Here is a 26,550-nt window from a genome sequence, read left to right as displayed (position 1 = left end):
ATTGCAGACCATTAAACGGACAGACAGGGTGATTGCCTACTATTAAAGCATGAATTTGATGTAAACAAAAATAAACTATGATTTAGCCATACAGTTACAGAATGAAATATAGGCTAATTAAACCATTTTACATAGGTAACATTTAAACCTAACTACTCCAAATTCTGACTTTTTACTCGTAATTGCGAGTTCATATCTCCCAAGTCAGACTTTATAACTTACAACTGCAAGTTTACATTACAAATCTGAGGAATAAAAAGTCAGAATTGCGGGATAAATCTCATAATTCTGGAGAGAAAAAAGACAAAACAACAAGAAATTCAGATTTTTCTTCACAGAATTGTGAGAAGCAATAAGTCAGAATTGTGAGATATAAACTCGAAATTAGCTTTTTTTACTCCTCTTCCGTGGCTTCCATACATTGCAACTGCAGAACGGTAATTTTTTGCCACCAGTCCAGGAAGGCTCCACCCACACAAAAAAACAACAATCACTGTTTGGAAACACCCAACCAAATGGTCTAAAGACCTATGCAGCCGCCAGCGACTAAAAAATAACTAAATATTGTTCTTAAATGTTTAATAACTTTTGAACCGCTAATCCAATCTGTATGCTTTAAAAAGTCCTTTAAAGGTGCATTGTGTAATATTTAGGAGGATATGTTGACAGAACTGCAATATCATATACATAACTAGGCCTATGTTTTCAGTGGTGTATATAAAGACCTTACTTAAAGGTATAGTGGAGGATTGTCTTTTTCCGGGTGGATCATCAAGACTATTGGTCCTCCTAATTGTCAATCATTCTGGTGATATGTTCACGTAAGGCCGTCGTACGTGCTCGTCCTTTCTGCGCATGCGCACTTTCAGGTGTATATGTGTGGTGAGCTATGGTTTCAGCCATTCATTGAAGCTCGCCGTTCTCACCGGGTTTGTCTGAGGGTCGCAAGAGAAAAAGTGTCTACGAATTGTATGACAAGAAGAGAAAGGCCTCTGAAGAAAGAAACAAGACCAGAGCAGGGCTCCAGACTAACTTTTCCACTGGTTGCACTGGTGCTACCAACTTTCTCAGTTGGTCGCACCAGCATATGATTTGGTCGCACCTTTTTTTTTTTTGCTACATGCCATGGGATTAATCAATGCTGATGAATAGTGGTCTTAATCTACCCTAGTTTTGCACTGATGTAAAAAGACTGACAGTGCAGACTGATCTCATGAAATGGCGTATGTATGACAAGCCAATTCGTATTTCCATTTTTGGCGTGTTATCAACACGCATAATCGATTTTCAGCGTGTTTATCAACGCCGGTGACTTAACGTTACATTACTGTATATATAAATATATATGACCTACCCCAACCGCGTCCCTAAACCTACCCGTCACTGGGGTTAATACCATTTATGAGTGTTCCCCTACCATCCTAGGAAAAAAAATATTGCTCCCCAGATGTAGATATACATTTTGCTCAGTTTCGCTCGGACATTTAACGGCGTACACATACACGCGGAATCACTCTGACGTTTAACGGCGTAGACATACACGCGGAAGATGACGGTTCGTTTCGGCGTGGACATACACGCGGATAGCTCAAAATGCGTATAAATAACACGCCACTTGACTTGAAAGTGGCGTGTATGTTTACGCAAAGTCATGATGTCATGTTGGACAGTGACACAAGACCTCATGTTAGCGTTAGTTAGAAAAATGTTTTAATCTTTTAACTCTAAAAAAAAAACATGTAGCCTATGTTCTTTAATGTTTGATTATAATTTTACTGTCTTCACATAGGGATTGGAATTGATAAGATTTTATCAATATCAATGCCACTGACGATTCTGCTTATCGATCTGATTCTTTAAAGATTCTCTTATCGATTCTTGATAGCACTGTGTGGAAAAATTTAGTCATATGCTTTAAAATAAATAAAACCACTTGTTTTTTGAAAAGCTTAAAACTGTATTTTTTATGTAATTTATGTATAGAACCTTATTGTAAAGTGTTACTGATTAGTTATACACCGATTCAGACGTCTCCTGAGTTCACTGTTGGAAAGATCAGGGCTGCGTTTCCCAAAAGCATCGTAAGCCTAAGTAGTTCGTAAAAATGATCGTACGACTGATCTTACGGTCTGTTTCCCAAAAGCATCGTAACTTAAGTAGCTCTTAAAAATCATCGTAGATCTACGAGTGCTCTGGAGTAAACGTAAATCCCCAAGTGCATCGTAAGAAGACAGATTCATGAGGTCACCTGCAGGACAACCGGCAGATTACACTTTTATCTAGATTTAAAGGAGAACTCCGGTGAATTTTTAAGTTAATCTTGATCGTTTTACCTTTGTGAGTACTGTCTATAGAAAAAAAACAAACCGGATCGGTGCTTGCAACGCGGAGCTGTTACAGTTAATGCCCAGAGCTCCCATTCAGCTAAAACGGCAGTTATGGGGGCATTAACCTAAATAGTGTCTTTGTGCCTCTTAACAGACACAAAATGCAATTAAAATGTCTGTCCAACATGAACAGGGCCCTTACATGACGACAAGATGCGTTTAGCAACTTAGCCATTGTTTAAACTCACCTAAATAGTGTTTTAGACGGCTAGCTGTAGTCTCGCGCTGAAGTCCCGTGGGAACTCAGTAGTAGCCGGAACACGACGCTCCTCCCACCTGCACTATGTGCACGATTTTTTCCCCCAAACCACTTCAGCAGAAATCCCGCCCTGCAGCTGATTTAATTGGTTTAGGTTACAGTGACGATTGACATGACCAATGAAAACCTTAGAATCAGCTGCAGGGCGGGATTTCCGCTGAAGAGGTTTTAAAAAATAAAAAAAATAAAAAAAATAAAAAAAATCACGCGCACTTTTTCCGGCTACAACTGAGTTCCCACGGGACTTCAGCGCGAGACTACAGCTAGCCGTCTAAAACACTATTTAGGTGAGTTTAAACAATGGCTAAGTTGCTAAACGCATCTTGTTGTCATGTAAGGGCCCTGTTCATGTTGGACAGACATTTTAATTGCATTTTGTGTCTGTTAAGAGGCACAAAGACACTATTTAGGTTAATGCCCCCATAACTGCCGTTTTAGCTGAATGGGAGCTCTGGGCATTAACTGTAACAGCTCCGCGTTGCAAGCACCGATCCGGTTCGTTTTTTTTTCTATAGACAGTACTCACAAAGGTAAAACGATCAAGATTAACTTAAAAATTCACCGGAGTTCTCCTTTAACAGATTACACTGCAAAGTGAGTAAAAATATAAGGTTTTTATTGTACTTTTTTTATTGTACACTTTATTGTACTTGTTTTTTGTTTAAATTAATGTATAAATTAAATAATAAAAAAGGGAAGAAAAAATACACATCTAAATTAAATGAATGAAAAAAAAATCATAAAAGAACGAAGTAATGTGGGAAATATGCTTCAAAGACTGGGCAAAATATGGATGAATAAAAAAAAAAAATCTGTCAATGACTTGCTGACGTGCACGAAAACCAGCCATGTATTGGGCATTTCTTGCAGACCACCTTCCCTGATCTTTGAACACCCCGGGTTGCAGTTAGTTTGCAATGTCCACCCAGATGTTTTGTTTTTCCTTATTTGTATGGTGTCCTTTAAATCTGTTAAAAATAACATCTTTGTTTCGCTCTATCTACTCTAAAATTAGGCCTACATTAATTTCATCTTTTTTGAAAGGTATCTTTTCTGGGCCGGGTTTCCCGATAACGATGTATCTTAGAGAGCGCTCTCTACGCGCAAGGTTACGAACGCTCGCAGCAATTCCACGCGCGTTTCCCAAAAATGCACTTAACGAGAACGCGTTTTACGTGCTACTTAAGAGTCGCTGTCCATTCGCGAAGTGCTGAAATATAACCTTATATGGAATCGTATTCTGAACGTTTAGCCTTAATTATTAGATTTAACCTAACAATCGTCATCTGTAGATTAGCAATTAGATTTAAAGGACACCATACAAATAAGGAAAAACAAAACATCTGGGTGGACATTGCAAACTAACTGCAACCTGGGGTGTTCAAAGATCAGGGAAGGTGGTCTGCAAGAAATGCCCAATACATGGCTGGTTTTCGTGCACGTCAGCAAGTCATTGACAGATTTTTTTTATTTTTTATTCATCCATATTTTGCCCAGTCTTTGAAGCATATTTTCCACATTACTTCGTTCTTTTATGATTTTGTTTTCATTCATTTAATTTAGATGTGTATTTTTTTCTTCCCTTTTTTATTATTTAATTTATACATTCATTTAAACAAAAACCAAGTACAATAAAGTGTACAATAAAAAAGTACAATAAAAACCTTATATTTGTACTCACTTTGCAGTGTAATCTGTTAAATCTAGATAAAAGTGTAATCTGCCGGTTGTCCTGCAGGTGACCTCATAAATCTGTCTTCTTACGATGCACTTGGGGATTTACGATTACTCCAGAGCACTCGTAGATCTACGATGATTTTTAAGAGCTACTTAAGTTACGATGCTTTTGGGAAACAGACCGTAATATTAAGATCAGTCGTACGCTCGTTTTTACGAACTACTTAGGCTTACGATGCTTTTGGGAAACACAGCCCTGGTTTGTTTTTTTGTTCATTTTGTCAGTAGGCTATCTCCGCCTGAATGTAGACTTTAGACTTGTCTTGATTGCTAATGCACAGATGACGATTGTTAGGTTAAATCTAATAATTAAGGCTAAACGTTCAGAATACGATTCCATATAAGGTTATATTTCAGCACTTCGCAAATGGACAGCGACTCTGAAGTAGCACGTAAAACGCGTTCTCGCGCGTTCATGTTAAGTGCATTTTTGGGAAACGCTCGTGGAATTGCTGCGAACGTTCGTAACCTTGCACGTAGAGAGCGCTCTTAAGAGCTAAGATACATCGTTATCGGGAAACCCGGCCCTGTTCATTAAAATGAATCGGTTCAAAAGCAGTCATTAGTTCGCGAATTGGACGTGTCATGCGCGTTGTGTGATTATCCCAGCAGTTAGGACATGGACATCCAAGATTTCTGTCAACACAGAAAACATTTCATCACTGGATAGTTTTTTTTCGTTTAATTAAAGTGTTGTTTTATGTTGTCAGCTGAATGTCCGGAACGCTTTTCAGAGAAGATAAGGAAACTTATTTAGCACAATTCACACCCAGCGGTAATTCAAAAAAAAAACAACAACAAAAAAAATCTCAGAATGCTCCACATGAAACTTTGGTCTTCCGACCTTTTACCACCGTGTCGATTTATTTTGATTAATATGTGCAAGGGAGAGAGAGCAAGACAGCGCTTAGTTTGGAGCTTACAGTCTATCTATGGTTTGGAGACGGTGAAGTCTTGTTTACACTTTCGCCTGGCTCCGAAGAGAGAGAGTGCGCACGCGCGTCCAGCTCTCTCTCTCTCTCTGCTTGTTCTTTCAGTTATAAACATGTCCTGTCACAAGCGCAGCAGTTCATCTACATTACTCACCGATCAAATAAGACTTTGGCGGGACAAAAATTCACTATGGCGGGCGCTAAAACAAGTTCAATGCAGGAAAATTCATGCGTGAATTTAACTGAGTAGTACATGACCATGCACTCGCACAAATGCAACCACATACAATTTTAACTCGCACATTCTCAAAAAAATGGTCGCAGTCTGGAACCCTGCAGTGTTTTTGGGAGAATATTTCACACGCTGGCGTGTGCTAAAAGCACCGGTTGGGCTTCCCACTGATGCCTCAGTTGCGAAGTTTCTACTCGACATGTAAAGTTTGGCATGCTATTTGGAGAAATCCATTTAAAATCACTGCTAGTAAAAGTTAATGTAAAATATGATTGGAGATGCTAGCGTTTAATAGGCGTTCCCTCTCGGGAGCAGGTAGAGTGTTGCGCATGTGCATTTCTTCCAAAAGTGGAGAGGGCGGTTCTTTTCTAAAATTCGGGAAAATCCTCCGCTATACCTTTAATGAACCGTTATGTTTTTATTACCTTAAAATGAGCCATTTCTATCTACATACACCGCGGGTGCCCTTACATTGAAATGCACCGACATGTGAGCCCTAAACGGACAAACGCGTTTCGTCACTATGTTGTTCTTCGTGCAAAGAAGCTAGCTAAAGTCAGTGAATAAAACACTGACACAATGACAAACAAGTAACAATGAAATTCGCAATAACATATCGTTTGACTAGCCTAATTTCTCAATTTATTTGTAAAGAAACCTCATTGCTTAACTGGCTACTCTCTGCTGTCTCAGACGACTACGTCTTTTCCTGTCGGCCACCGTAACTTCTGTTTGTTGCAATTCGCAACCTCACCACTAGATGCCGCTCAAAATTACACTGCACCTTTAAAGAGGAGATTCGCAACTTTTATGATGATATCGGGTTTTTCGCTTTTGGACATTCAGAGGCTCATAGCAAATGTGATTGCGTCATCAAGTTTTGATCAGCATTGATTCATCAAAGAAACCCAAGTTTATATAGGCCTAGTTTGTGAAAATCATTTGCACGGTTTGTATTTTTATTGCACAAGACAATTTTGGCAATTATTTACAATACTTGCTGAACTATTTGTGTTTGTTGTTCATGTTCAGATTGAATACACACACACACACACAGAAGCAAAAATATCCAAGTAAAACTTTCTAAAGGAAAAAATCCAAACTTCAGGAGGTTTTGTTTGAGTTGAGTAAACAAAAATCACAAAAAAATTGCTGCTGTTTTTCTTAAATCTGGTATATTCATCCATTCTAAGACAAAATAAATGTTGGGAAATGGGAATTTAAATTAGCTAGATTAAATCTCCTGTTTAAAGTGATATATCGTTAGCCTCATAGCATAATTGCCAAAGTCATATTTCAATGTTTTTGGAAAACAAGAAAAAAACACAAAATGACTTAGGCAATTATGCAATGAGGCTAACGATATGGCACTTGATGCTGACTGCTATAACAGTTTAGTAAAACAAAGAAAAGAACAGGCGAGTCAGGTGCTCCAAAAATGTTCTAGGTCTTTAAGGGTTAAGCCACGGTCACACTAAACTGAGCACATTAAATTTCTACGGAAGCTGTAACAGTTGTGATATGATGTCGCACTCTGCTGCGTCTTTTTATAAACATTAATTCAACATATAACAATTAGTAATACATTCAAAATGTAAAAATAAACAATCTACTGGTCACACGACTTCACGTAATGTGAATTCGCAGGTCAGAGTTCACCAAACTTGAACTTTGGAACGCAAAACTTTTTGCATGAGCTTGTGTTTCCAGTTTGGCACATTCACTTGTCAATGGAACAAAATGTGAATTGTGCCTGCTTCTTTATTCAAAATGGAAATAATGCATGACTTTTTAAGGATACAAATGTAAAATGTTAAACGCTAAGGAAAACTAGTCCCAGACTACCAGAATGTATCTCACATATTTTATTTTAATTTTGTGCTTGTTAGCTAACATGGAGGGAATTCAGTTTAACTTTCCCCAGAAGGGAAAGACAAATGTCTTGCTCATCTGGAAGATAATATTCGCTCTTACAACCATTTACTGCCAGTATCAGTCCTATAAATGCACAAAAATTTAAAGGAAATACCCTGATATCAGGCATACTGGAAATATCTTATGGCGTCATGACTTTTCAAAATCCAATTTTCAAATCCAATAGGACGATTGCTATTGTTTTTAAAGCCACACATACCCAACAAAGTGAAAGAGGCTTTTTTTAGCACAAAAGCTGATTGACAGGGGAGTAGGTGGTCGTTCTGTTGTCTGGGATGCATCAAGAAGCATTGGATTGTGGCCACGTACATTTCTGCCAACAATTTGTAAATGATTCGATCACAAAAACAAATCCTGCTGTATCCTATAAAGACCGACCACCAGATCAGTGTAAAAATTGTTTGATTTAACTAAATTATCTGACAGCTTGTTTTCAAGATGACTGACCCACCCTTGCCAAATACCTGGAAAATTGTTCAAGAGATAAAATGGCCGCACAGGGTGCATAGAAACAAGAGGCTAGAGAACCTTGACTGACAGAGCATATGGATACCGCATTATGTTCTGCTCCCTTTCAGTAGAAAACATTGTTTATGCTACTAAAAGCTGTTTTAAGACTGTGCTGTTAGTTGTTCCAAAGCACTGGTTAGGGAGGGGGGGAAGGAAGGAGAGAGAGAGAGAGAGAGAGAGAGAGAGAGAGAGAGAGAGAGAGAGAGAGAGAGAGAGAGAGAGAGAGAGAGAGAGAGAGAGAGAGAGAGAGCGCGCAACAACACTCCAACGCATCTGATTGGCTGAGGCTCTCTGAAACCATCCAATCACGAAGCAGAAGAGGAGCAGGCATCTCGGCAACAATTTTTTAGCCCCATATAAGAGAACAAGAGGTAAGAACCCACAAAGCTACACACAAACACCATTTACTCTATGTATTTTCTACAGTTAAATGTATTTGTTTTTTCATTAATACAAAAAGAAAGATTTCAAATATCCTTTTAAAAAAAGCATTGATCACAATGAGCTATGTTGTGTTCATGCACGGGTTTAGGATTAGAAATCACCCATCATGTTGTCTAGACTCTAAAGAAGACAAGAGCTCAGGTATCACCCAAACATTAATTTGGAAGAAACAGACTGTCCTACCAGTTAACAAAAAAAAGTCCCTAAACTGCAAATATAATAATCATAATAAATTACATTTGGCCCGAGTATATCAATTATATACGTGAAAGCATCACAACAGTGCATTCATTGAATCATGCATCATTTTCTATTAAAAATGCTTTAGGCTATGTCATAAAATCACTTAAAAGCTGGAATCTTCAAGATCAAAAAGTATTTAATTAAGTCACAATATTTAACATTGGTAATAAACGGTATTATATATAAATAAATAGACGTACAAACAAAACTAAATGACATAACAAAACAATGAGGACAGAACAGAAAGGTTTTGATCCAGAAAAATGCTTTGCATATTTGCCATGTTTCGATTTGCGGTACAGTTTCTCTAAATTCATATATTAGGATAAATGGTAACCAGTAGTTTGATACTAAAATGCATCAGGGCATTTATTTTATTTTCTAATCTGCTAAAAGTTAAATTTTTCCAAGCTTGTCCTTTGTCTCTGGACAAAGACACACGTTGACTTTAGATAACTAGTCGGGTGAGTCACAGAAAGATCAGGTTTCACAGTTCAAGGCGGACGAAAATAAAACCTGAAAACATACTTGGAAAATGTCGGACAAGCCCAATCACACACTTGCAGTTGCCAGGAAGCTCTTCAGGAACTACAAAAAAAGACATTTCCTTTCTAACTTTTTAAAAGCAGATCCAAATACGTATACAGCTGTTTGATTTTGAGAATAAAATAAAATTTGTAGATACACGGCCAGTCATTATTTTTACTGAAGCTATTTAACTGTTCATTCGAACAGCATTAATGACAACAACAACAAAAACATATGTCCACCAGTTCCTCCCTTATACTGTTTCATTTACAGTTGTTTTACCTGACACGGTCCATGCAAATAGCATACCATTTCAATAATGTGTGAATTCTATCAGGCACTGTTATGGACACTCTTTGTTCAGGGTCCTGATGATATCAAATTTATCAGTGAACAGACAGAAAGGGCAGCATACAGCCAGAGGACGACTAAAATAATGCAATGCTTGCGTGTATGCAAAAGTAACCCTGAGTATGGAGTACGCGGCCTTGCCACAACAGCAGGCGTTTCCTCGAGGTTCATTTTACACGCTGGAAAGAACAGAGCAGCAAATGTCACTTATTTGTAGCGCATCGAAAACTGTCAACCAAAAACTATAACTATTATATATATATATATATATATATATATATATATATATATATATATATATATATTGTGAGGGAATATGGTTCAGTTCCAATCACTCTAACTCGCCTTCTCTTCCTTGTCGTTTCCACTCACTTGTTGTTGAAATAAAAATGGAGGCTAAAAAAGGAAAGGCGAGTTCCCCTTAGAAATACCACCCATTTCTCATGGCTCGAGTTGGGGGTTGGTTGATGGGGGAGGCGGAGGTGAAGAATGAGAAAAGCAAGTCACGGTTCTCGGGGTTCGCATTATATTCATTTCCCAAAGAAAACACATAGACCAGATCAAGAAATTATAAATACATCAAAAGTTATCTCATAGTCAACGAGATGGAAGCTGGCTATATCAAAAATATAGATGTAGAGGATCAGAGAGCAGTGCTCAACAGGATATCTGCTTATCCCGACAAACTATCTTCTTTTTGAACAGACAGAAAATAAATCCACTGTGAGTCTAACAAAGTACGTCCAAGTTGCTAAGCAATACAGTTAATCATCCGAATACATAATGTCCAATGTTTTCGGAAAACTGAGTCTTCAAATTCGATTCTGACAAGCACGAATGTTGTAAATACAAACTCTACCATGTCTGTTTTCACATATAAACTTGATTAACACAAGAAGTCAACTAACACTAAAATGTCCAGAGTCTAAGTTTCTGCCTCGAAACCCACTTCAATAATTTCTCCTCTTATTTACAAATAAAGATCCTTTGATTTTTACCACTTTAATGCATTTAAATCGTATTAGCTTTTAAGACAGCCTCTCTCAGCTAAGCTAACGGCTAACTAAAATGATACCTTTGCTCACTTTGATAATTCATTATGTTGAGTGGCACGAATGCTATTAATGTGATATAGGTGCAAAGGGTAAGAAATGCAGCATAACAATAGGCCGATCACTGAATGTTTACAGCAAAAAAAACAGCTCTTAGCACGAGGTTGTTGGCAAAGTGTGATTGTGATTATAGCTAGTTACATCAAGCTAACATGCAGACCAACCAACACGGTGTTACATCATACATTTTGGGGGGATTTGATTCATTAATGTGACAGCAGAAACATTCAACCAAGAAGAGTTGAAAGAGGAAAGCTACAATTCGTGTTGATAAACAAGAGCTGATAAACTGAGCTCCCAACTTCTGCATCAACTTTGCCTAGTTCATTAAAAAACATAAGCTATTTGCCATCAAAACCTTCATTGAAATAAAAAAATACCTTACCTACAGCGTCCTCCCAACGTAATTGAAATTCAATAGCCTATTAAAGGTATTTTGTGTTTTCAAAAAATCCAACATCAATGCGAGGCAGAACAGGAGGCCTTCTCTTGCAACCTCGGTGTTTCCTGTGAACTGTAGACCGCGAGGCTCTCAGGCTATCTTCCAAACTTCTCAGTGTCCCTTACGCAAGAGTTGAAAGTTTCACATTTTCTCCCATTTAAGACATAGTGCGGTCTTCAAATGTTCACGTTGAGTTGCTAAAGCATACATCAATGTACAATGTTATTTTACCAAATTATAGTCGATATTTATATGGGTATGTACAGCACTTGGTGATTCAAGGCTGTGATTCAATCTCATGTCCTTTACATTTGCAGTATTGCCCATCCCCCTCTCTACACCGGCATCAACCGCGGCTCCCAGCGAAGCCTACACACAACCATAACACAGGGTTTCCTTCACAGCGGAGCAGGGGTTCATTATGAAGGCGGACTTTCAGCTTTAGCTCGCGCCCTCTGGTACGCTATAGGGCAGGAATGTGTCAATCGGGGTAACAAACAGGAACGCGAATATGCTGTTGGATCGTTGCGGAGCTTAATGTTGTCGTAGACGAAAAAGAGGCCGAACCTTGTTTTTTTGGAGGTGCCTCACTTCTCTAGTCAGCATTCTGCAGCGTGAGATGGCGTTGAAGGGCTGCAGGAGATATAGATTTCGAAGGCGAACACCGAATTAAACTGGATACTTTCGAAAGAAGTGACTCTGGATTTGGGAAAAGATGTTGTGTTACTAAATACACAAGCCGTGGAGTTTAATGGTCTTTCATATAAGGGATTATTATTGTTCTTTTATCCGTGTAAAAAGGAATAAGAGTGTTGCGTTATACAACTGTAGCTGCACGGGGTCTCATGGGCGCTTTCGCAGGGACCGCGATACTAGAGCGTCAACAATACTGTCTGCGTGGAATATATGAGAACCGGTTTGGACTGGACGTTTGATTTGGTGCAGGATTACATTCTATCCAAAATATTAACCTAGTTGGCTAACTGTGGTCCACTATTTTAAAAAGACAAAGACAAGGGGACCAAACATGGCATGGGCCAAAATAATCAATAAAAAAACGCGTAGAAGACCGAAAAACCATTTAAATCACTCCAACTGTAATGGTTGGTTGTAAATGCGATGGTCGCTGCAATGACAAAAACGTTAATTTAAGGAATAAGTGACAACGGGTTATAAAAAATAAAATAAAAAAATCACACTCTGAGTTTTAATGCCACTGTAGAATATTTTAGAACTAATAAAGAAGGCTCGAGCCGATCCTGTGTAGAGAAAGCGTGATGATGCTTGTACGCCCTCCGCAGTGTTGGACAGCGTTTCTACAAAAGCGTAGTTCCATTACCTAAACAATATACATTAATTTTTAAAGTAACACAATTTATTCGTAGCTAATGTCAGGGCAGTCTGTTAACCAGCTCACATCGTCTTCACCGACTTTGTATTGTGGTAACCATAATTAGCAAAAATGAAAACGTCTCCTGTCGCAACATATGCAAGTACATTTACCTTTAGATGTACAATACTAAATGTATTAGATTTAATATATGAATAGACTTAAATATTTTTTTAAACATTGTGATGGATTGGAAATGTCATTTAGCAGCATGCGCCTCCGGGTGAATTGCGCGCGCAACTGGAGAGGGCGGGCATCCTGGGACGTGAAATACATTTAGGCTATGTTAATACGATTGTCAATATTGTAAGTGTCAATCTATCGAATGTTTTTTTTTATTTTTTTTATACTGTGGGTTTGAAATACTTTTTAATCATAATTATTTAAAATAATTTTAGAAATCCTCAAACTACCCATCTAAAAGTGTAAGTCAATGCAATAATAAGAGGCAACTTCAGAGGACAGCAACTGACATTATATATTTCTGTGCATTCATTTCTACTTTAAGTAGTTTAATTTCCATGTCTGTCTGGGACAAGCCGACTCATTTTCTGTATGTTTCTCAGGCCATTTTGATGCTTGTATTGTAACAAAGTAATTAACCATTATTATATAGCCTACCTTTGAATCTGTTTAAATGAAATGAGCAAATATATATTTATGGCATTACATGCTAAGTTTGTATACGTACGGTACAAGGTAGTGTACAAAACCCTAAAACACATTTTTGAGATGTTGCAAATGACTGAAAAAGTTATTTTGAATGAGTGGAAAGTGGTTGTTTTTCTTATTATTATCCTAAGCCATTTGAAAGGTTTAAGAAATGCACAGAATTTGACACTATAGTGTAAAATCTGAATTACAATGGACTTGAGCACAAATGACATGCACAAGTAAGTTCTGTGGCCACTAGTTGTTTCTATTACTGTTACTGCATTTTCATAAAAAAAATTAATAAAAAAAAATAGTTGATTTTTGAGTCTGCATTCAATGTCTGCACTCTCAGCTAAAATAATTTTGGGAAAAGCTAATTATCCAAAATTGTGTTAGGCTGCTGAAATCATTACAAGTAAAAATGACCAACACAATTATTAACTCACATTGTCACAAAGATACTTTGTGACAACGAATCAAGGAATATAATTTTAATGGTTGTCTCTTGTTCTTCATTGCCAGTAAATGAAATACTGACCAATATCAATGTTTGCAATCATTACATGGGTATGCACATTATGTGGTGCCAGAAAGACAGTTTAATGTTGCTGTTCTAAGCAAGAGACATGATTTCTCTTATATGATTAAAATCACATAAAATCACTATGGATGGAGTGTTCAGGATGAGTGTCTCACCTCATATTTATACCATCTACTGCAACAGGAAGTCTCCCTGTGTCCGAATATGCCTACATCCCAACTAAATAGTAGCAGCACGATAAATAATGTCTGGATTCTACTTTAATCTACTCAAATAACATACTGCTCCTACTAAGCAGAGTATCCAATTACCACTAAACTCTTCCATGAAGTAAGAGTATATGGATTTTAAATAAGTAAATCGACTGACTTTATGGGTCACACAAAAACATGATGGATCTAATATTGTCCGCATTGTTAAAAAAAAAATCAGCCTTGTACCTAATTTCCCTTAGAAAAAATGATACAATGATACATTTGATTTAAACTGTTTTTATCATTGTAATAGATGTAAATGATTAAACATGTATCATCTGAATCAGTAGATTGTCTTGTTTAAGCTGGTTACTTGAAATGTTACTAGAAATAGAAACGTCAAGACTGATGACCCAAAGCTTAACAAAAGTTGATACACATAAACAAAAAGACATTCTGAGGATGCACACCAAATTGTCAAATTCCACCTAGTATGGGGAACTACAGAAAAAAGAGAGAAAGAAACGTGCATGTAATTTATGTGAAGATTGGACAAAACCTGTGAGAAGAATATGGTAATAATGTCAGAAATCTAAATTGATAACATGCATCACCCAAGGATCCAGAGGAATTGGTGCTTGGCTCCAAATATGTTTAACAGTATGATATGTATAATAACATAGTATGTTATAGTAATAGCCTTTAAATATAATACTGTTTCAGTATTCAAGCTAACATATTTACATAAATAGCTACACACAGGCAGATTTTATCATCACAAAGGGATTGGGTACGTTTAATTGTAAACAATAAAAAATAACATTCACACAATAAAAAAAGAAGAAACATGTTATACATTATACTTTGACAATGGCTATTTGATTTCACAATCATTAAAACATTGGGTTCTACAGGCACATTAAAGGTATAAGTCACCCACAAACGAAAATTGTCATCATTTACTCACCCTCATTTTGTTCCAAACAAGTATGAATATCTTTCTTCTGCTGAACATAAAATAATATATTTTAAAGATTGTTGTAACCATACAGTTGACAGCAACCATTAACTTCCATAGTAGGAAAAACATACATGGAAGTCAATGGCTACCATCGACTGTTTGGTAACCGACATTCTTTAAAATATCTTATTTTATGTTCAACAGAAGAAAGAAATTCATACAGCTTTGGAACAACACGAGGGTGAGTAAATGATGACAACATTTTCATTTTTGGGTGAACTATCCCTTTAAGTATAACACTTACATGTGATTATAATTCATTGTACATTTTTATACACTGCTATTTAATTGACAACTCTCCTTTTTAAAGATTTTTTTTTTAGCTCTATAGAAATTCAGGGACCTGTTGATAATATCAATTAGTTGTCTTCTCACTTAATTTAAAAGCTTTAAAAATGCAATGATTTGAACATGTCTGTTGTTGTTAAACTATTTAGGTAGGTTTTACTTTTCCCCCCACAGGTCCACTCAGTAATTTCTTCCTTCCATAAAAAGTTAAACAAAATAAATAAATTGTAATACTGAAACTATGTTCTTATCACATACACTCACATAAGATGAAGACTACAATAATTTTAGTGGCTTAATTAAAGCTGTTTTATTTTACATAGAGTGGGTCCCCTCATGTTGAGTCGCATTATCAGTCGAATGCTACTCATGTTATCTCAGTAATCCACCTCCCTTTTGCTTGACATGTATTTCTACAAAGGTATTGATAGGGGTGGGCGATACAAGCAAAATAATATAACAATATCTAGACCAAATTTTATTCGGTAACCATTTCATTTGTCCACTTCAGACATTCTTCTAACTTTGCAGCTACATGTCAACTAACTCTCAAGAGTATTAGTAGACTCTCTGCTAACACTTTATTTTTATGGTTTCCAAAAGACATTCTACTGACTATAAGTAACTTTGCAAGTACGTGTCAACTTATTCTACTAACCTAACAGTCGACTAATACTCTAATTAAAGTTAGTTGACATATAGTTGCAAAGTTACTTATAAATAGTAGAATGTCTAAAATGGACTCAAAAACGAATTAATTGTAGATCTGTCACAAATTTGATGAATTTAGATTTAGAAAATAATGTTTTCACTGCAAGCAATGAGGCTTTTCTCTTTTTAGCTAAGGATGATAACGTTTTTATGTTTTTGAAGCCTCATCTCCATTTCACATTTTGAATAACCTTCCAAATCAATGCTGACTAAAAACTGACTAAATACAAATTACCCAACAGAATTTAGTTTTAATTTTTCAAACTCAATTCCTAAAGTAAATTACTCCGTGTGATCGCTTTTCACAAGGGTTTAAGTGAAAGTGGTTTAACATGCCTGGGTTGCTTATGTGGTCATGTAAACGCATAAGAGATGCTTTTATAGGCTTGCGCATGTTAATGTTACAAATATACAAAATGGTAACTCTTAAATATATGTGAGTTTTGTTGAGTGATTTATTAAAAGCAGCAGCTTATTTGAATAATTTGTTTGTGAATCTGACTATACCACACTGTATGTTTGTTTTTGTGTGCAGCTCCCAATGACAAGTCAATATCATTTTGCAATACACTTCCTTTTCACATCACAACCAACTCACATTCACAATTGGTGTAAAACATTGTTGTTGTTTTTTTTAATCGTAGTACTAGAGATTCAGCCCTGCAGGACACACTGGCATAACCACAATAGAAACAATACTCATAGTTATACTGGTTGACAAATAGTTATACTGGTTGACAAATATTTCTACCGGTATAGCGGTATATCGCCCACCCCTAGGTATCAGTAACAGAAAATGTTTGCTTTTGCGTGAAGATGCATTCACGTCGCTAGCTGTCAGTATAAGTCATCACAACATAAACAAAAAATTACTGAGTGCACCTTTATCTTGAGAACCATGCTACTGTGGGCAAACGCTGACCCCTGTTCTTTCTGTGGTACATCACACATCTACACTTGAAGAGTTTTCCCTCAGCGTTACAGCAGTTTCAGGCTGCCTGTGACGTTATTCACCATCTCCTCTTCTCCTATGATGGCAAGCACAGTGCATGAACCTGGCTCCACCTGAACACACAAACACAATCCAAAACTCAATTCCAGGCTTAATCAATATAGTCTCACAAAATTGCATCAGACAAAATGCATCTTCCTCTCATACGTCTTCCTCTCCATATATTTTCCTTTTTTTTTTTTGTCAAATACATGTAAGAAATTTGCATATACAACCATAACCCAAGAACAAAGTAGAGTCTCTAATACTTTTATATACTATTTTAGGTTGGAAACTTATAAAAAAAAAAAAAAAGAATAGTACAGTCCCACCTTTTGCCACAGTAAACAACCACAATTGTCATGCACGTTGGCATGTGTCGCTAACCTGTGTGTGTCCAGCGTCCTGTACCAGCTTTGTAGGAAGACTGAGGCTCATAGCAAGAGCCTGCAATTCCAACAGGTGTGCCATGTTAGTGCCTTGTAACACAATCTTCTTAGATCTAAACAGCCACAAAAACATACAAATACATAACATACATTTTCATATAGCACGGAAATTGAAGATCAGATTTATAATCGTTTTGCAGAGACATACAGATGTGGCCAAGTGTAAATTAATCTATTTTAAAGCAGTCATGACAGAAGAAATGAAACATGCCTTGATTTTTTTAGATATAAGTGCCCTTGTACCATTAAAACATCCTTCAAGTTCATAGCTTAAAACATTCTCCTCAATCAAGCCTTAAAAAAGGCTTGTTTGGATATTGTGGGATTTGTGTCTTCACACATATGCCTGCCTCCAGAGCAAGACATTGGGTGCTTCTCAATATCCCTCCTCGTCTCCTCTCTCCTCCGTCTCCATCCTATGACCCGGAAACCGATCGAGCTCAGCCATCTTGAAGGACATCTCAATTCTCTAATTGGACCGCGAGGAGGCAAGGATCGAGGAGTGAGGAGGCTTCCTGAGGAGTCATGAGCGAGGATACACAGATGTATCCTTTGCGGAAGAGTTTTATCGACTAAACGTGACACATGTATAAATTATCCTCCCCCATCACATCGGTCACAATAATTTTAATTTATACTTTACCTTTGCAGTTTATACAAACCACACATCTCACATATTTCACCAGGACATCTTGCTTTATTATTATTTATTATGAATTTCTTAAATAACCAAACTTTAACAACATAAGGGCAGATCCTTTGAGCGCAGTTGATGACGCTGTGGAGTGACGTTCGAGTGATCAAGTATTCCAATGTATAAATAAGCTTTCCTTCGATTCCTCCATCCTTGCTTCTTTTCCTTGCAGCCTTCCCTCGCATCCTACAGGGAGTGGAGCTGAGACGCGAGGAAAGGAAGCAAGGAAAGGAAACGAGGATGCACAAATAAGAATTGAGAAGCACCCATTGACTCCACCCAGTGGTGTTCAGTCACTTAACAGCTAACACTTGCTTACACCAGTTACGAGCGTCAAAAGCAAATACAACCCATTATATAATAACTGACGCTGTCTGTTGTTTTGTTTTGTAAACAAGACACAATGTCAGCTTTATTGAATCTGACAGCAGCTGCATATCAAAACCACCAGTAAACGAGTAAAACTCTGATTGGCTGTTTAGCAAACGAGTCAGTGCACCAGAATACTGATGAAAGCGAGCAATAAAGAAGTCACGACGGCACAGACAGAATGTTGTTCTAATTTTACATCATCTTACCTGAGCATTCCACTGCACAAATATTTTCATAATAACATGAGTGGAGTGGAATAAAGAACGTGAAAGCATGATTGATATTCAAAACAGTAAGCAACAGTAAGAGGTTTGTGGTTTGTATACCTGCAGTCTTAGTTTCGCTCTATCTTTTTGAATGGCGAATATAGACGAATATATCTACTTAAATAGACAGTTATCCCTTTTACACGCTGGCTCAGAACGCACGTGCTAGTTGACAGTCGCCTGTAGTCCTTTCGGTGTATTCAAGCACAGTTGACTTTCATCAGCGCTAGTTCTTTGGCGTCGGTTTGGTGTGTCCCTACCCTTACTCACGTGCTATAGTGAGTGGGCATTGATATTGTTTTCTATGCAATGATGTTAGCCAATCATAACAGTGGCCATTTAATGACAAATCCATTTCATGACCCATTGAACAAAACAGATAGCCATCCAAACAGTAAAAACTCGAAGTGACGAAGTATAAACAGGCCAATGGACTACCAGTGAAAAAAAATTCTTTTTTTTGTGTATACACATAAAATAAAATATTACAAGATTTTTTTTAATGATTTTGAAAGAAGTCTCTTGTGTTCAAAAGGGTTGCATTTATTTGAATCCAGTAAAAACTGTAATACTGTGAAATATTATTACAATCTAAAATAACAGTTTTCTATTTAAAATTTTAATTTATTTCTGTGATGGCAAAGCATTTTCAGCAACCATTACTCCATCTGACGCGTACGGGTCAATCCCGCACAAGCTGGTTGAAACCTCACTGATTCGACACCATGTTCCAGACAAGTTCAGGGACCTCATTCTGAACTATTATAACTGCTTTATTTTGAGAGTCGCCTCTGGATCAACAGCATCTGGATTTCATAGGCTGGAGAAAGGAATAATCACAGGGTGCACTCTCAGTGATTTTGTTCGCCTTAGCCATGAATATGCTAGTTAAGTCAGCAGAGGAGGAATGCAGAGGTCCACTCATCTGGTCAGAGCTGACCTGACGGTGACCACAACATCCGTACCAGGATGCAGATGGATCCTCCATGGCCTCGAACGCCTCATCAGCTGGGCCCGAATGGACTTTTAAACAGCCAAGTCCCGATCCCTTGTGGTGAGGAAGGGAAACGTAACCGACAAGTTCTGTTTCTCCCTGGAGGGAGTCCAAATTCCATCAGTCACAGAGAAGCCAGTTAAGAGGCTGGGAAAAGTCTTTAACAGCACACTTAGGGACACAGCCAAAAGAGTTGCACACCTGGATTGCAGCAGTGGACAAGTCAGGGCTGCCAGGAAAGTTTAAAGCTTGGATTTTCCAGCATGGCATCCTGCCGCAACTCCTCTGGCCACTGCCGGTTTACGACGTCCCCCTAACTACCGTTGAGAGAGGAAGATCAGCCACTCTCTGCGTAGGTGGTTGGGTTTTCCTCGTAACATCAGCAGCATAGCCTTGTTCGGTAGTAAGAACAAGTTACAACTCCCCTTCAGCAGCCTGTCGGAGGAGTTCATGGTTTCCCGAGCAAGATAGGAGCTGCTGTACAGAGAGTCCACTGACATCTAAGTCTCCTCAGCTGGCACATAGGTGAAGGAAGTGGAGGGCCCAGGAGGCAGTCGACCAGGCTGAAGCGCGTCTGCAGCACAGAGTGCTAGTGGGGACAGTGGCATCAGGACGTGCAGGGCTTGGCTGTATCCAAAGACCGCGATGCAACAAGGCCCAGAAAAGGACAGGCGTCAACTGGCCCATGAAGAAATCAAAGCAGGAGTAGAGGAAAAACGCATCAGCAGGATGGGGGGATCCAACAACAAGGGGCGTGGACTCGATGGGAACAGGTGATGGACCGAAAGATCTCGTGGTCTGAGTTGTGGAAAGTGAAGTCACACCGGATCCAGTTCCTTATCCAATCAGTCTACGATGTCCTCCCCAGTCCAACCAACCTCTTCTCCTGGGGCCTGATAGACACCCCTGCATGCCCCCATGCCAAAAAAGACGATCCCTGGAGCACATATTAAGCTGCTGCCCTAAAGTTCTGGGAGAGGGATGTTATCGGTGGCACCACGACCAGGTGCTAGGGGTCATTGCAGAAGCCATCAGCACCGGGATCTCTCTCAGCAGGCACCAGCAGCAAGCACAGCGCTCAATCGCATTTGTCAAGGCTGGAGAGAAACCACCACGGAGATGGAACCCAGCAGAAGGACTTCTGGCAACTGCCCGGGACTAGCAGCTAAAGGTCGACCTGGGAAGGTAGCTTAAATTCCCAGAAAGCATTGCCATGACCACACTTAGGCCTGACATGGTCCTTCTTTCAGAATCATCAAGGCAGGTGGTCCAACTGGAATTGACTGTGCCCTGGGAAGACCAAATGGAAGAGGCATTTGAACGGAAGAGGGCCAAGTACGAGGAGTTGGCAGGTGAATTGCGTAGTAGAGGATGGAAGACCCGCTGCCTCCCCATCAAGGTTGGCTGCCGAGGGTTTTCAACATTCATAATAATAATAATAATAAGGGATGTGTCGTGAGCACCAAATTAACATATTAGAATGATTTGTGAAGGATTATGTGACACTGGAGTATTGAAATTTAGTTTTGCCATCATGAGAATAGGCTTAATGAATTATTCAAATAGAAATAAGTTATTTTAAACTGTAATAATATTTCACAATATTAATGTTTTTACTGTATTTTTTATCAAATAAATGCAGCCCTGGTAAGCATAAGAGACTTCTTTCAAAAACACTAACAAATTTGTCATTATTGCAACGTTTGACTAGTAATGTATTCAGGAATCAGGCTAAGGTAGAAGGATGAGACAACATTGGCATCTCTTACCCAGCATGGTCCCATCTCCAGGCCATTTCCCTCCAGCTGTTTTTCTCCTGCAAAGCCTGATACAAACCCACTGCAGCATGACCCACCTGCGCCGCCACCTATAGACACATTGCTCATCTCAATTCTATTGCAATACACAGACCATACACAGGACATTGTTCTCTAACAAATACTATCCAAAAGTTGTCTAGATTGACAATAGAATCAAGTATAGAAGCCCTTTTAAAGGGTGTAAAAGCACCCGTGCACATGAGACCTAAACTCTAGCATCAATTTTTTTTTCCATTGCACAAATATTTGTGTTTTCCTGCTTTGGAGCAATACACATCTTTCTCATTATTATGAGATGTTAAGTCATCATTATAAGAATGTTTTTCAATTTTATGAGATAAGAAGTCCTAATTATAAACTAAAATGAGATAATATTGGGGGGGGAATTATTTTATGAGTTACAGGATCACATTTTAAAACAACACATTTGTGGCAGAAACAAGCTTCAATACAGTAATAAATAAACATAAGACAAACTAAAATGTCTGCTTTGAATTTCAAAAGAGGTATTCTGCAATCACTGAGGAAATGGAAAGGTGTTGATGTTTATGGATGGATCAGTTTTATTGATAACTGAGGACAAATTGAAAGGGTCATGAAACCCCAAAACACATATTTGAGATGTTAAATTATGTTTTAGTTAATTATAATAATCTAATAATTATTTAAAACATTACATTGTATTTTTTAACGCATGTTATTTTACATAGTTTGACAAAAGTAGTTGATTTGTTATTTATTTGTTAAGCTATTTTAATTCTGCCATTCCAAAAATAGAATGTGATCTCTTTGTGTAAAAATGTCATTACGATTGGTACAAAGAGTACAATATTGCATTGTTAGATTTTCACATAATTCATGAGTCATGACATGAGAGGGAACACCCTCCTGATACATGAGATCACAAAACAGAGGAAAACTCACACACACAAAAATACACACTATCTCATTAATCTCTATAGTAAGTGTGTTGTAAATTTGAAAATTGTTAAAATAATATCTACCTTCCCGACACCCATGGACAGCTCCATATTTACAACAAAAACCATTTTGAACATCAGATCCTCATCACCCTCTTCCTGTAAATAAAAAAACAAAAAAAACAAATAGGGTTACACAATAAAAAATTATAATAATAGTAATCGATTGATCATGGCTGTCTTGATTACGCAGCACTCTATTTAGATCTATCCCTGTTGAGACAAAAGTGTCTATTTATAAAAAATGTTTTGCAATGTTGAGTACAATTGCCAATCAGAGATGTTTAAATAAGTCACTGCAGTGCAATGACGGTATTTGCTCAAAATGTCAAAATTTCGTTCAGCTTGAGTTCTGCACTCTTGCAAATGCTCTCATTATAACAAATTGCTGACAATGTAAATAAGAGATGTATTATGTAGTGTAGCCAACTTCACTTATTATTAATAGCTCCAGTTATTATAAAGAGAGTGCTCTGCTCACTTTCTGTAGGCCTATATATTCTTTCTATTCACTATTTAAATAAAACTTTTGTTTTTAATGCTGCAGTTTCAGACAAAGCAATAGTATTTAAGTGCAGGATTAAACACACTAAATAAGTGGTTCTCAACTAGGGACCCCACCAGATGTAAGACTTAAACCCCCGGTTTCACAGACAAGGCATAAGTCCCAGACTAAAATTCATGTTCAAATTGTTTTAACTGAAAGCAACTTGCACTGACATATCTTAAAATATGTAATTGCCATTGTTTTGTCTCAAGATGCACACCAGTAATGTTTTTTTAATAAAAGCTACTTAAATGCCGTAACAAATAAATGAACTAAGGCCTAATCCTGACTTAATCTAAGCCCTCTCTGTAAAACCAGGCGAAAATTACTTAAAATTAGGCAAAAGATGCTTTAAAAGAAGCTGAAACAACTAAAAATCAAGATCAAGATTTGTCCCCTTAACAACTGTTTTTTCTTTATTTTACTCTCATAGCGCCCCCAGTCTTGGCAAGCAGGATATATGAAGTGTGAATTCTAGACCAGGGAAATTAATAAAATCTTATACCACCATAGATTTTTTTTCATAATGAATATATGGGTTTCTTGTAGCTATGCAAAGGTCTAAAACCTTTTATAAGATCAATTGTGATTATTTTTTGTTATTATTACAAATTTCTTATACTATTCTTATTCAGTTCATAATGAACTGTTACACCTAGTTAAACCTAATTTCTGTAAATAAAACATTTGAAAACAAGCAGATTTGTCATTACGAGAGGAGATATATTAGCCTATGAAAATTGAAAATACTGTTGTGGAATATGGTGGGAAATAAATTGTAGCACGTACCATGTGAGACAATCCCGAAACTTTAATGAATGACACGGTCATAAATGCAACATCACTACTGATTTATAAATTAGCTGTTAACTAAAATAAACAGATATCTGCTTGTTTATGCCGGTTTATGCATGTATGCAGTACATAAATAATCTACCATGATGTTTCTTTAAAACAAAAGTATTTTACAGTAGATTCAATTAATCAACATTAATAATCACAATAATGAGGGAAATGGTTGACAGTTATGATTTTGTCAAATTTGTGCAGTCCTACAGACAAATCTGTATTCAATGTAAAGTACTTTAAAGTGATAGTGAATAAATTCTGTTAATCATATAAAGTGATTGTTTATTTTGGACCAAACCGCTCAATTCATATGGAGTAGTTTTATGATCACTTTATGAACTTTTTGAAGCATCAACGTGTCAGTTGCGTAGCTGTCAATGGAGGGACAGAAAGCTCTCAGATTTCATCAAAAAGATCTTTATTTTTGTTCCGAAGATGAACAAGAGTCTTGCGGGTTTGGAACGAATTGAGGGTGAGTAATTATTGACAGAATTTTAATTTTAGGGTGAACTATCCCTTTAAACAATGTCTGTCTGTCTGTATGTATGCACGTACCTCGTTCTCCAGTTTGTTGAAGTAATACATTGCAGCCTCCTCTGCAGACACATTCTGTGTGTGTAAGAGTGCCTGGAACAGATCAATAAAAGCATCTCACTACAAAAGACAGCAATCATGACATTACATTCATATTTTATGTACATCAGCTTCTGCTAGCACAGAAGGTAAGTCATATGCCAGTATTCAAACTGTTCGGTTGCTCAAAATATTTTTCGAGTCAACCAGTACTGCAAATGCACTGCCAGCTCATTCACTGTAAGCAGGTATGTGTAAAATGCAGGGTACCTGTTTGGCTGCCTCCTCGGGTATGTCCAACTCTCTGAGCTGCTGCAGGAATACAGGGTTCACTTCCTGCTGGGACTCCATTTCTAAAATACAGACATGCACATTATAAACCCCTTATTAACATACTGTTTTCTAACAGACTGTAAGTGATGTACTGTCAGGTTTAAATTGTAGATAGCAGCCTCTTCTGTTGAAGCTTCTCACTGAAGCATTAGGTTCAATTAGGTCCAAATGAACGCAATGTCTTTCACTGCCGACACCTCCAGAATCATTCAAAATCAACTGACCGTCCGTTATATATGAATTTATATTTTCATGCTACATCAGGTTTGTAGCTGCTAATGCTAATGCCAGTTTTGCCAATAATTTTGAGGAATTTTTAAACAATCTAAGTGAAAGCAGCTCAGGGCAATTGCATTCTGTAGTTTAGGGTGTTAACGATCGTGTCTCTTACCTGCTTTACTGAACTACTGAACGAGCGATTATCCCCCAATGCGACTGTGAGCTTCTTAGCGAGCGATTGTTTCGTCTTTTTACTTCCAAATGGGCATAGAGTCATTTGTGATATTTGCGATTATTTTAACCTCTCATTTCCATTCAACGTCGCTTATAGTTTTAGAAAAAAATGCTGCAACAATAGCTTTCTACGCAAACGTGAACTGCACATTACCGTATACACCGAGTTCATGGGTCATGTAGGTTACATTTCCGGGTCATCTTACTCTACAACTCCAAAGCCGCCTCTTCTCTGACAAACCTCCAAGATTATTCGTTTCGTTCTGAAGCTAACAAACTAAATTAAATAATTTCGGTTAATAAGACTATATCCATCCTCGTACCGCAGGTAAAATTGACCACGCGTTTATTCATTATTCCTACCTAGTGGATGCACACAAAAAAAAAATAGAAAGAACTACAAACATGGCGGACATTCTTGAGGCCGACGAATCGTACGTCAACGTCGCCTCTCATAAGTGGAATGTAAAAACGATCGTAGACATATAAATATCTGACTAGTTTGAGGTTGTACCAACCGTTTTCCAAGAGACTGTACCTCCTCTGCTTATTATATTATTATAGGCTACTATTTATAGCCTACTAAATTGTTATACAATTAATTGCTTCACTATATTTTAATTTATTTTTTTAATTTATTGACTATATTATTCTACAATTTATACTACATCAATTTGTTGTTATCATTAGTAAAATATTACTATTATATTATACTCATACTCCACTTAATTGTATTTATAGGCTATTAATAATATTAATAGGCTAACTGTTTCTATTTTTACCATATCGCATAAATGTTCTACCGCTGTAAATGTTCTATCCAAAGGATTATTTAGGGGGGTCCACACACCAAAGGTGTATTGTGTTTGTACTGGTTTTCTTCTTTATGTTTCTGCCCTAAAAGTATATGGACTATGGAGGTCAGAGACACCTCTAGACCCCAACTTGGCAGGAAGGTCCCACAGACACATACCATCTGACACTAGGTGGGGCTATAATAAGGGGATTTGCATCAAAACTTTGGAACCATAAGGACTAGAAACAAAATGCTTTTTCCCTTGACTCCTCAAGCCAGGTCAAATATCCCTAATATCAAAATGTGTATAGGTTTTTCCCCCATCCCTTTGAATGGAAATAAATGCATAAATTTAGCTCATTTGTAACCATGGTGTACTGACAGTATAGTTTTGTATAATTAGTGTAAACAGAATTTGTGAAATACTTAAATACATAATTAAATGTTAACTGTAACCCAATAAAACATTCAAGTTGCCAGATGTGATTAAATATGTTGCTGTCCATTTAAAGTAAATGAAAA

The 26,550-nt window shown here is 37.4% G+C and overlaps 2 protein-coding genes and 1 long non-coding RNA gene across 5 annotated transcripts in view; all 3 read right to left on the bottom strand.

Moving 5' to 3' along the window:
• setd5 (SET domain containing 5) overlaps positions 1-11,503 on the bottom strand; it is a 48,053-nt gene extending 36,550 nt beyond the window's left edge. For all 3 annotated transcript variants that reach the window (XM_082136615.1, XM_082136616.1, XM_082136617.1), the window contains exon 1: positions 11,056-11,503. The gene's annotated coding sequence lies outside the window, so the exon portion shown is untranslated. The remainder of the gene's footprint in view (positions 1-11,055) is intronic.
• LOC309514181 lies at positions 1,012-1,936 on the bottom strand. Its single transcript, XR_014211620.1, has 2 exons — positions 1,677-1,936; positions 1,012-1,205 (listed from the first exon to the last, which is right to left on the bottom strand). It is a non-coding gene; the product is annotated as an uncharacterized lncRNA (long non-coding RNA).
• Positions 11,504-13,195: 1,692 nt separating the features above from the next.
• On the bottom strand, positions 13,196-25,427 carry LOC309474239 (putative peptidyl-tRNA hydrolase 2). The gene is made up of 7 exons (XM_082136620.1): positions 25,171-25,427; positions 24,717-24,799; positions 24,429-24,500; positions 22,502-22,576; positions 21,447-21,544; positions 17,290-17,404; positions 13,196-16,976 (listed from the first exon to the last, which is right to left on the bottom strand). The coding sequence occupies exons 2-7, from the start codon at positions 24,795-24,797 to the stop codon at positions 16,890-16,892; spliced, it is 528 nt and encodes a 175-aa protein (XP_081992746.1). The 5' UTR covers positions 24,798-24,799; positions 25,171-25,427; the 3' UTR covers positions 13,196-16,889.
• Positions 25,428-26,550: the final 1,123 nt, after the last annotated feature.

Source organism: Leuciscus leuciscus (genome assembly GCF_965113295.1).
Source record: "Leuciscus leuciscus genome assembly, chromosome: 14".
NCBI lineage: Eukaryota > Metazoa > Chordata > Actinopteri > Cypriniformes > Leuciscidae > Leuciscus > Leuciscus leuciscus.
Note: the sequence above shows the minus strand (reverse complement) of the source record. Positions and strands in the feature narration are given on the sequence as shown.